Raw genomic sequence first — 12,295 nt, forward strand, 5'->3', positions numbered from 1 at the left:
AAGAGGATAGAAAGAAAAAACATGAACTCTTCCTCTTCACTCTTTCTCTTTATAAAAATAACTATGAGTTGTATGGGTTTTTTTTTTTTTTTTTTTTTTTTTTTTTTTTCTCCCAAGTGCTGAGGATTGAACTCAGGGGCTTGCTCACACTGGGCTGCATCCTTAGCCCTATAGTTTGATTTTTTAACAAATCAATTTACTTTTACTGCTTCACAATAGACTTCTTCCAGACTTTGAGCATAAATGAAAGTGGGGGAAAACCTTTAGCCTTAGAAGAAAAGCAAAAATCAAGCTTTACTTTCTTTATTTTTTTAAATCAAAGTGATAAGATTCATAAAAACTCTAAAGCTTTGTTTGTTATATGTTAAAAATTTTAAAATATAAGTCATTTGGATTTCTTTCGCAATTTGTTCTTTTTTTCCCTCTGGTTTTTATTTTTAAAAATTATGTGAAAAGTTCTCATATATAACACAATTATTCCTCAGTAGACCATAGTGTATTTTGACCTAGCCTTTAGATAAAATTTTCTGATCTTGGTTTATTGGAAAGATATGAGGTACATTTGAGTACATATTTTAAGTGCATTAAAATATCATATTTTTTAAATGTCAGCACTTATCATCAATCATCCTTGTACAGATGAGGAAACTGAGTCATAACTAAGTTAAGTAAGCCTCCCACAGACTCATGGTTGGTGGGCAATTGGTTGCTTCTAGAGCCCATGCATTTATATGGCAGGATATGAACCGTTTTCATAAACATTTCATTTGATCCTATTCTGTAAACTATTCAGATACTGTTCTTTCCTTTAATGCATGATGTAAGACAGAGTTGTATGTTTTTCCAAGCTTGCATAGCTAGTAAATAGGGGCAATGAAACTAAAGTCTCCAAGTTTGGAGTCCTGATACAGTGCTACTATTACACCCTCACATGCTAAGTAAAGAGGCAACATTAAGACTCACGAAAAGCATGGAGTCCAGAAGCAAGAAAGGATTTCCCGAGAATGAAGGCAGCTCCTACCAAAGCAAGAAGAACAGTATGACACGTAGAAAAGCAGAGAGACCAGTTGTCTAAAAACCTTAAGTGGGTAGAACCTGAATCCAAGGTGTGTGCTTTATGCCCAAGAAAGTCAGGAACAATGTAGACGCTGTTAGGAGCAAGTATTTTGGAGTTGATTTGCATTTAATTGGATGACCTTGGGAAATCATTTCCAAGGTGCTCCTTGTATCAGTTTTCCTATCTGGAAATTGGGGGAAATCATATGTGTAACTCAAAGAGGTTTAAATGTTGGTTAAGTTAATTATCATTTATAAAGTGGTGAAAATATTACCTGATAAAGTGATCGTTCAGTGTGTACATGGAGTGTGCATGTCTGTGTGAATGAGAGAGTTCAGTTTTTGCTGGCACAACAGAATATGTATGGTTTGGTAATTTATAAAGAATAGGAATTTATTTCTCACAGTTCTTGAAGCTAGTACAAGATTAAAGCACTGAATCTGGTGCCTGGTGAAGGTCTTCTTATTTCACATGGTGGAAGGTAGAAGGGCAAGAAAAGAGCAAGTCCTTATAATAGGTACCTTAATCCAACCATGGAGACAGAGCACTTGTGATTCAAGCACCTTCCATTAAGCCTAACTCCCAATGCTGCTGAATTAAAGATTAAGCTCCTAAATAAGTGTTTGGAGGGGACTCCACAGCAGTGTGTATGTGAGTGTTTCGTGTTTTCATAAGTAATCCATGACCTGAAAATTCAAAGAATTAAAGAACTGTGTGGGATAAAGTTTAGCTTTAGAATTGAAAAATTCTATTGGATGTTATTTTTCACAAAGATAAGTACCAGGAACAATTAAATTAGGATCCAGGATTCCCTCTTCCCCCTTTTCATTGTTTATAAAGAATGAGCATGCATCAACTTTAATCTCTTGGAGCCTATTATTAGAAGACATTAAGGCAGCCTGATAAAGAGACAAGAATCTTTACATAGAGGGTTTTGTATACTGAAATACAGAATTTTATAGGAAATAGAGTACTATTCTTAATTTTTCATCAGGCAAATGACATAATAAAAATGTTTTTTATTAAGTACTTCCTATGTGTCTGGCACTGTTCTAAATATTTCAATTATATTCATTCATTTAATCCTCAAACAATCAAATCATGTCACATAGCAAACAACTACCAATTTAGGCATTCTGACCCACAAGAATGAACTTGTAATCACTCTTCTTGAGGGAGAGGAAGACAAAAATATATGTAGATAGATTAAAATGAGAAGAGAGCAGGGTACAATGGCACAGGCCTATAATCCCAGCCACTCAGAAGGCTGAGGCAGGAGGATCACAAGTTCAAAGCCAGTCTCGGAAATTTAGCAAGGCCCTCAACTAAATAAAACAAAAACAAAAAATACAGGGCTGGGGATGTGGCTCAGTGGTTAAGCACCCCTGAGTATTCAACTTGCTACTCTCCTGCCTCAGCCTCCCAAGTAGCTGGGATTATAGGCGTGTACCACCATACCCAGCTAACACTTACTAGTTTTTAGACATTGTTATAGTATACAAAATAAGGGCATGAGTTAAAATAATCATTATATGTTTTAGTTAAAATAATCATTTTATGTTTATGAAGTCTATTTGAAATACTGAGATAAGCTATTTTAAACAAACTTCACACATCTATATCCAACAGAAGGGGATGTATAGGTCAGGTACTCTGAGGGAACAGATTCTATAATGGAATTTCAAAAGCAAGGGTTCTAGGGGAGATGCCTGAGAAATCACAAGCAGGGTGGTGGACAAACAGAGTCTCAGATTGTAGTGTATGTCTGTTATCTATGAAAATAAAGAGGAAGAGAACCGTAAATTTTAGGTCATCCCAGGCAGTTTAGCAAGATTCTGTCTCAAAACAAAATTTTGAAAGAACTGGGGATGTAGTTCAGTGCTAGTGCACATGCCACCATGCATAACATCCTGGGTTAAACCCCTAGCACTGCAGAATTAAAAATGAAAAAGTGAAGGACTAGGAAGGAAGAGCTGCAGACTGCAGAGCAGCTCTTAGAGGCTCAGTCACCATTGCAGAGAATGTATATCACCCATTTGAGGGGTCCTGCATTAGGCAAGAATGGCTGGACTCTGGTACTTTGCACTTGCCATGTCCATCTTGGAGAAAGACAGGGTCAGCTCATGAAGGGCACTGTGAATCCTGAAGTGCAGCAGCTGGAGGCTGTCTGCTCACTGCACTCTTGGCAGCAGGGATATCTGAGCAGACACTCTCTTGACTGCCACATTGGTGTAAACAAGAGTTTGCTAGTAGTACAGAATAAAGTGCTTGCAACAGTTTATATTATGGTGTGCCATCCTGTCACACTCTGAGCTCTTTTCTCAGATGCTTAGGACATTTCTAACAGCCTATCCACCCCATTTATTTTCTTGCATCATTTAATTATTATAAAACCACCTGTTTGGAGAAAATCTTCCAAATTTGGATGTGATCCAGTTAAAGATGCAGGGTTGGTTCCTTTTGATGTGATAGTATTCAAGTAACTAACTCTTCTGCTTTTCTTTCGAGCATAATTTGTTCAAGTGTTCAATCAGCTTTTACCACAAAGACAACGCATGTGAATTTGAACATATGAAAGAGGGAGTCCAGAAACTGCTTGTATTTTAGAAAGTCTATAGAGATTAGGATGCTTATTGAACTTGTAGCACATGTGGCTAGGAATTTAGACAGAGAACTGAACCTAACTGGCTTTATATGTCTTGCTATAGAATTACATCTGAAATTGATAATCTTGCAGAGATTTTATGCACGAATGGTCAAATTTGTGGTTGAAAAGGGGTACTTAGGTGACAAAGTAAAAGAAAAAAAGACATGCAAATAGAGACCAATTGGGAATTTTTAATTATCATCCAGGAGAGAAATGAGATTAAACTGAATATTTAAGAAGATTTTGTGATTAACTTACGTAGAAGGATGAGAAGAAAGAGAGGACAAGTTTACTTCCTATTTTCGTTCTAGAACTTTTTTACTGAAATGTGGTCTGACACAGACATCATCAGTCACCAGAGGCATCGTAAGAAATGTACAGTCTTAGTCCCCATTCCAGACTGACTGAATCAAAAACTGATTTTTCAAAAAGATTCCTGAATGGTTTGTGTGTACATTAAAGTTTGAGAAGCATTGTTGTGGCTGAGGGATCAGTTAACATTTTCTGTGATGGGCAAGGTAAATATTTTAGTCTTTGTGCACATTAGTCTATGATTCTGCTGCTCACTCTAGCATAAATTCAGTCATATACAAAAAATCATGTGGTTATGTATCAGTAAAACTTATAAACACTGAAATTTGAATTTCAAAGAATTTTCAGGTAACAAAAGTTTGTTCTTTCCACTCTTTATAATGATGAAAAAAATCTAAAGTCATTCTAAGTTTGTGGCTGTACAAAAACTGATGGCAGGTCAGATTTGGCTCCTGGGCCATTTTTGCTGAGTTCTTCTCTAGGTGAATGAATGAGTGATGGGGCCATTTAAAAAGTGAGGCATATGGGAGAGCTTGTTGGTGATAGATATTGAGGTCCATGAGACAGGTATTACATCACTCTTTTTTCCTTTTTCAAATCAACTTCTCTTTATTACTGACAAGTAATATTTTTATAGTTATGGAGCACAATGTTATGTTTTGATAGGCATGCATACTGTGAAATGATTCTATCAATCCAGTTAGCATGCCTATCATTTCACATAGTTGTCACTTTTGGTAGTGAGAGCATTTAAAATCTTGAAATACACAATAGGTTTTTATTAACTGTAGTCACTTTGCTATGCAATAGTTTTTTGAAAACTTACTTCTATATAACTGGAACTTTGTATCCTTTAGTCAATTTCTCTCCATTCCCACCACCCCACCTTCCCAGCCTCAGATAGCCATGATACCTCTTTCCAAGTCTGACATTTTTTTTTTAATTTCTTACATAAGTGAGATGTGAAACATTTGTCTTCTGTGTCTAACTGATTTCAATTAGCACAGTGTCCTCTAGGCGCATCCAAATCGCTGCCAATGAAACACCACTTTTTAAAACATCACTTTCTTACTGGGGGCAAAACAGGCTTAATTAGAACGTTTTTATAATGCTTGTCTATTTCTTCTTTTATTCTCTTCACCTTACAGCTTTCTCCATCTCTGGTGAAAATAGCCAAGTGGTAATGATTGCCATTTCAGCGGCAGTAGCCATTATTCTCCTCACCGTGGTCATATATGTTTTGATTGGGAGGTAAGATTTTTATCTCATTTACCAGGTTCTTTGACCATACTTTCCTTGCTTCCCTTGATTGCTGTGAAATTTTGCTATGGTCCATAAAGTCTTTTATCAAATAACAATGTTAGCACTTGTGTTCTGGGTCCTTCTTTTTCTCCTCACTTTCTTTTTTCCTCTCTCCTTAGTTTTGGTTTCCCTTTCTCCATTAATTCCTGTCCCCACTCTCTAAAGCACACCACTTCTCTTTTGACCTCACTCCTAGTCTCTCCTTTCTTTTTCCAATTATCCCCTCCCACTTCAATAACCCTAGATTTCCTTGACACTTTCTCACCCAAAACACTGGCAGCACTGCATGGCACTAATCATTACCATTGGAGACTTCACCCTTCATTCATTCTAACAGTAGTTGTTAAAAAATACTATAAACACATTCTAAGGCCATTATAAAAACTGAGCTGGAGGGGTCTGCACAGCAGGGAAGCCACTCTCCATATCTCCTCATTAGGCAGCTTTCCAGGGTCCCCAGGAAAAGAGGCTTTCTACCAAGGATTTGGAGAATGTGAAGTCAATAAACTTTCACTAAAGCATTTAATTGTTTGAGTAAAAAAGCTTTATTTTTTTGTGCCTTGCATATTCTGATCATAGATAATGGCTTTAAGTATTTTTTCCTCATGTGTTCTGTTCCCTTGATTTACCTCTAGGTTCTGTGGCTATAACAAATCAAAACATGGTGCGGATGAAAAAAGACTTCACTTTGGGAATGGGCATTGTAAGTTTCTAACTTGGTTTTGTTTTAGTATTTTAGTTTCAACAGTTGTTGATTTATAATTGGATAGCTTCCCCTTGACAAAGAGAATTCAAAAGTAGTTTTATGGAAAAATGGAGTAAATTAAATTTATTTTAGAAGAAGGAAATTCATGGGTTTGCATTAAGCAATTTTTACATGGCTACATTTCAGCATACTTAAAGTGAAGGGTAACCCGTGGTTTATGTTCAAATATGCACATGATGAGCGGTAAGAACTGTAGTCAACTCTGCGTGGCTGAAATGCAAAGCGTATCTTCAATTTCCTCATTACTAGTCCTTTGCTAAAATCTAAATGGGATACTTTTCTCTTCCTAACTGCCAAATAAATATAAACAACCTCTGTTTATGTGAAATGCTTTCCCCTATTTTAACCAACCAATCAGGAAAGAGCTTGAAAATAAACTATTTATTTTGGAGTTACATGATATCTAACTGGTAGAAAAGCCAGCACTTTTCCTCCTCATTTTAAACCAACCAATTTTGCCTTTTTTAATATTCTCTAAAAGAAATAATCTTTTAGGTAACAAAGTGTTTACATCTAAGAAAAAGGCTCACTTTTTTTCCCTTCTGGTGAAACAAATCCTTCCAGGTGTTTTGCTTTTCAGAACTATGACTCCACTTAGTGTGGCAATTACTAATCAGTGGCCTTAAAAGGAATAACATGTTCTTATAGCAGGAAATTAATACAGACTATACTCATGCTCAGGTGCCCTAAAATATCGAAGTACAGCTAATGTAGTCTTATAAGCATTACTTTCTCTGGCTTTCACTATTGCCCTCTAAAATTACTTTCAGATCAACATGGTACTTCCTGTAAGCCTTTGGATTCATATCTAAAAAAATGGTAACTTTGGTTATGAATTAAGTTAAAATTGATTATTTGTTGCTAACATCTAGGAGGCATGTGGTAGCTTAAAAAGAAAAAAGTATTTGCTAAAATGTAAAGTCGTGTGAGATGGAAAAATGCAAGAGTTTGCAGAAGCATTGTTTGTTTTGCCTGTCGATCTCTTGCAGAGTCATTATGGGAAAACTCACAAAAAGCCAAAGTGCTATTTTCTTAATATCAATGACACATCAATCCAGATTAGTTACATTACCAGCACAGAAGACTTGAAAGAGTGCATAAACGAATTATAGAATACTTGTTCTCCTTTTTTTTTCACTGGCCCACAAGAAGCTGCCACAATCTCCGTGCATAAATTAGTCAGAGCAATTACATTCTTTGGAATTAAATCCCTTTTAGTGTGAGTTGAACAACTGATGAACATATTATCATTACAGCAAGACCATGCTGGTTTAGTTAATTTTATGAGAATTATAAGTCTTCTGAATATGGTGCTTGGATAAATTCCTGCAGGGCAATTGTGAACAGGTTCCTATGTCTTCCGGTCTATTTTACTGATGGTTTCCATGATGCAGTTAGTTGAAACTTTAATTTTTTTTTTTCTCAAATGCAGAATATCCTCATGATAGACAAACGACAACAAAAAGAAATGCATTTTTATCCTGACTTCAAAAACATAAAGTAACTTATATGCATTCGTAAACTTTCTGCCTCTCAATACTGCAGCTGGTTTATTTCAGACCATTTATTTGGTATTACTTTAAAAAGCTCTAGCTATGAACTATTCCCTCCAGCCTTGTTACAAATCCTATAATATTGCTTCAAAAGGAACAAAATGTGTTTCACCTCCTAAGATCCTGTCCCCTTGCCCTCTCTGGCTGGACCTTTTTACATTTTTGCTATCCTTGGGGCAACGCATGCTGGTAAAATGGAAATGTAAATTATTGTGTTTGCACAGAACGAGCTGTAAAGTAGTGCAGCTTAACACGTGTGCATGTGTTTATTATCTGGGTTTCATGACAGAGTCCAGCTACTCTGTATGCTGCCCTTAATTATTGGTGTGAAGGGATTATGTGCCTCGCAGCCTCAATCTCCTGAGTCCCGGAACCTCAGGGGCGAGCAGTTAAAAATCAGCAGCCAAGCTCCCACGGTGTACAGACGTTTTACTTGGGGTATGTGTGTTTGTATTTGCAACACCCCCCGCCCCACAACATACACACTCAATGTCATCTGGATGGAAAAGCAATTTACCTTATTTTAATTAATAGAAGTGAATATGACTGACTAGGGGGAGGTGAATATATACTTTTCAAATTAGTATTACAGATATCCTCTAGGGCTGACTATTACTGAAGAATAACTTTAACACCCATTTGGTGGCTTTGTAAAGTCAGTGCTTTTAAAAAATGTCTATGATGATGCAGTCAACTCATTTTATATGCTTTGTTAATTCTGATGCCAACAAATCTCCCCCAAATTGATTTTCTTAAGTTCTGCAAGGTAATTATTTTGGTGATTGTTTACAAAAGATTTTAATTTTGCTTAGGTGTTTAAAGGGCCACTCTTTTTTCCTGGAAGAGGACTGCTAGATTTTCTCTTTAAACTTACTTTTAAATAAGTAGAGGCATATCAAAATATAACATAGCCTCATTAATCTTATGTGCCTTTATTACCATGTAACCAAACTGAACAAACAAAAGGATTCTAACTAGACATTGCTTCCTAACATATTTTAGTAATTCTATGGTTAATACATTTTTTTTTCTTACCCAAAAGCGAGAAACATGTGATAGCTTTCCTTAATCTATGTCTTGCTTTAAGAGTAAAGTGTTTTATTACTGATAGTTAGAAGTTATTTTAGAGTAATAACAAGGTATAATAGACTTCTGTGTTAAAGGATGATTCTGCTGTCTGTTTTCATAGAAAAGAATAAGGTTTACATGTGCTTTAGTCAACTTTCTGTTGCTAAGTACCTGAGAAAATCAACCTAGAGGATGAAGGATTGACATTGGCTCAGTTTCAGACGTTCTAATCTATGGTCAGCTAGCTCTATTGATTTGGGGCTGAGGTAAAGGCAGAATGTCATAGCAGAAGGATATGCTGCAACATAGCTGCCTACTTCTTCAAGGCAGTTGGAGGAGAGCGAGAGAGAGAAGAGAAAGGAGAAATGGGCCAGGGACAAGACACTCCTCTACCCAGTGACCCCACTCTCCTAAGTAGGCCCCACGTCCTAAGATCTCCATCACTTCCCAATAGAATTAGCAACTGGGAAACAAGTCTTCCACACTTGAGTCTTTGGGGGACATTTATGATTCAAATTATAACAACACAAAAGAAGTAGGCAAATTAACCTGTCAACTTAAAATGAATGACATTTCTGAGCCCAAACTCTAAAACCGAGAAACCTCAATAATAATTCTAAATAGGCCTGGAAATGTGGCTCAGTGGTAGAGCCTTTGCCTAGCAGTGCCAGGCCCTGAGTTCCATCCCAAGCACCAATGGGGAAGAAAAATGTAAATAAACGTTCTTAACAATGAAAATACTGAGTAGGGGAAATAATCACCATTATTTATTGAGCACTAACTACCTGACAAGCATTTTCATAGTAAACTTTCTCCTTGCCCTTTGAGCTGAGCTCTCCAAGCCAGAAAAACTCCTCAAAGTGGAGTCCTCATTTTCAAAGCTCAACATTTGTACTTCGCCCAAAGCAGAAGGCAATACTTCAATTTCTCCATTCCTGTAGGAGGTTGCAAATTATCCACACCCTGCCTCAGGCTGGAGGGCGCTCCTCTCTGATAGCAGCAGCCTTGGCACCAGGAGAAGCAGCAGTGTGCATCTCGGCCTTTGTTCTGCTTCCCAGTGTGCTCCTTCACCTTCCCCTGCCCGTTCTGCTGCCTCAAAGTTATCTGAAGAAGGAACTGAGGAAAACAGTTTTGCCTCCTGTCCCTGCCAGTCACTTGTTCTTTTATTGTGCTGAAGGCTTTTCAGGACAACTGCTGGCACTGATTTAGTACCAAACACAAAACTGATTCAGAGAAGTCATTGACCAATAGGTTGTTCTGCTGCCATTCTGCTCATGACATAATCTTCCACTATAAAGCAATATTGGAAACTATAATGTCTGATTTTATTTGTTGAGTTAAAAGAAATAAAATCTTCAATAACTTACTGTAATGAATGAAAAATATATAACTATTCAGCAAAGATGTCGCCTGCTAAAGCATTGTTATCAATGTAACCACGATTGAAAGTATAATCAGTGTTATTAGTAGATATACTGTAAGACTTAAATTGTGGATGTCTTTAATGGTAGTCTGTTTATGAAATTTAATTGATCTCATGCTCCTCTTTAAAGTAAGCGTTCTTTCAGAAAAAATTCCAAATCGTTATTTTTTCTAAATGATAGCAAAGTTCACCTGTGTCACTTGTCTTTAATATTTTAATTACAGAACATCATGAAAAAGTTCACCTTCAGAAAAAGTTAATAAATAAATATATAATAATAAGGGATATTGGTATCTAATAAATTATATATATATGATTTATATTAGGAACTTAGCTTCTTATCACAGTTATTAAGCTTTTAAACAATGTTTATATTGCCTTTATGTGGAAAAGTTACACAAGATTTCAGCTGATGGATAGTGTATTGGTGTGTTTGTACTTACATATACCCATACTCATAGATTAAACTTGATCAACAGTTCCAGTGGGGGATTTTGATTGTGAATGTTAATAAAAGCTACATAGTGTCAAGCAGTTGATATGACATTTTAAGATCTGCTTTCTTGTATGTCAATTTTCCTTCTAGTGTTTTCCCTGAGAAAACTCCTCCTTGTGGCTCTTTATCTTTCATTTTGAACAATTTTTCTTAAATTTTAAATATTTAAGGCAAAATCTCAGTTTCTATTATATCACAGAATAAACCAAAGATTGGTGTACCTTATTGGGATGGAGAAATTGTTAGCTAATATTTTTATCATAAAATTTGCTCAGTTAAAAGTTTTATAAATTTCACTGCAATAATGCCTTTTCCCTCAAATAGTAAAACTTCCAGGTCTCAGAACTTATGTTGACCCACATACGTATGAAGACCCAACACAAGCAGTTCATGAGTTTGCTAAGGAATTGGATGCCACCAACATATCCATCGACAAAGTTGTTGGAGCAGGTAAGTACCTCAATAACCGGGCTGCTGACCTAGAATGCTAATCACAGGTTTACAAAAAGAATACTACCTGAGATTGATCAGGTTTTGTTGCCTAAGAATATTGCAATGGAAAGAGGTATTTTCTGATTTCATGATCAAAGACAGGCAACAAATAAAAAGGGTATTTAATGGTGAGTAATGATTTCAAAGGTGCCAGACTTACAGACTCTCAGACCTGGCTGCCTTTTATTTATTGAATTTCAGAGGCGGCAGCAGCCGCTACTCAATCATCTCATGGCCACACTGATCATGTGTCATAAAGCTATTTGATTAAATAGGGGTAACAGTATAAAAGTATCTCATTTTAAACAAGTCTAAGAATTGAATTTTAATTTTGAATTTCAATATCTACTTTGGAATTAAAAGAGCAAACAACAAAAAATAAAATCCTGACATACTTTGCATAAATTTCATCACTAAAATTTTGAAAAGGATATTTTAAGTAACATGAACTGCTTCATTTAATACTTTCTTGACTTTATATAGTAAATTTATTTGGATTGAAGTTGTCTTTAATGCACACTTTTTGTTCTAATCATTAATCATATATTCATTAAGTTAATCATAAATTTAATTAACTCAATTATAAATTTACTAACAAAAATCTATGGGGTGATTATTAATAGAAGTTGCATTTTTCTAGTAAAAAATTCAGATATGTATTTAATAACAGTACTTTATATATTTACACATAACACATGGATAGCCATAATTTATGTCAGCATGCATAAAAATAAAACTACTATACAAAAGTATAAATGAACTATGCTCAACAATAGATTTGCACCATCATCTCACCCTTTAATATTGCTCTCAAAACAAAACTAGTCATGTTGATAAAGTGAGAATCTAAGAAATTAACTCATTGAATTATGCATAACTTATTAGATCACATTTTCTGCAAGTACTACATTTATATATTTATGACTAATGCTTCTTTACACAAATGTGCATATAATTGCCTCTATGTTTTCTGTACACCAAAATGATATTGAAAATTCAAGCAGTAGATAGTATGCAAAAGGGAAAATTTGAGCAATTCATAGTACCTAAATAAAATAATTTTCTAAAGCTTTTTTTTCTGATTTTTGTCATGTTTCATTCTCTTAAAAACTCACTTGCACAGGTAATATTAAAAAATGAAACCAGTGCTCAATAAAAAGAAACTGGAGTAGGTGCTTC

At 35.5% G+C, this 12,295-nt stretch overlaps 1 protein-coding gene across 2 annotated transcripts in view; it reads left to right on the plus strand.

The window, feature by feature from the left end:
* EPHA3 (EPH receptor A3) overlaps positions 1–12,295 on the plus strand; it is a 340,031-nt gene that overhangs the window by 269,332 nt on the left and 58,404 nt on the right. For both annotated transcript variants that reach the window (XM_079155919.1, XM_079155920.1), the window contains exons 8-10: positions 5,165–5,267; positions 5,954–6,021; positions 10,949–11,074. In XM_079155919.1, coding sequence (XP_079012045.1) covers positions 5,165–5,267; positions 5,954–6,021; positions 10,949–11,074 — 297 coding nt within the window. The remainder of the gene's footprint in view (positions 1–5,164; positions 5,268–5,953; positions 6,022–10,948; positions 11,075–12,295) is intronic.

Source organism: Sciurus vulgaris (genome assembly GCF_902686455.1).
Source record: "Sciurus vulgaris genome assembly, chromosome: 10".
Taxonomy (NCBI): Eukaryota; Metazoa; Chordata; class Mammalia; order Rodentia; family Sciuridae; genus Sciurus; species Sciurus vulgaris.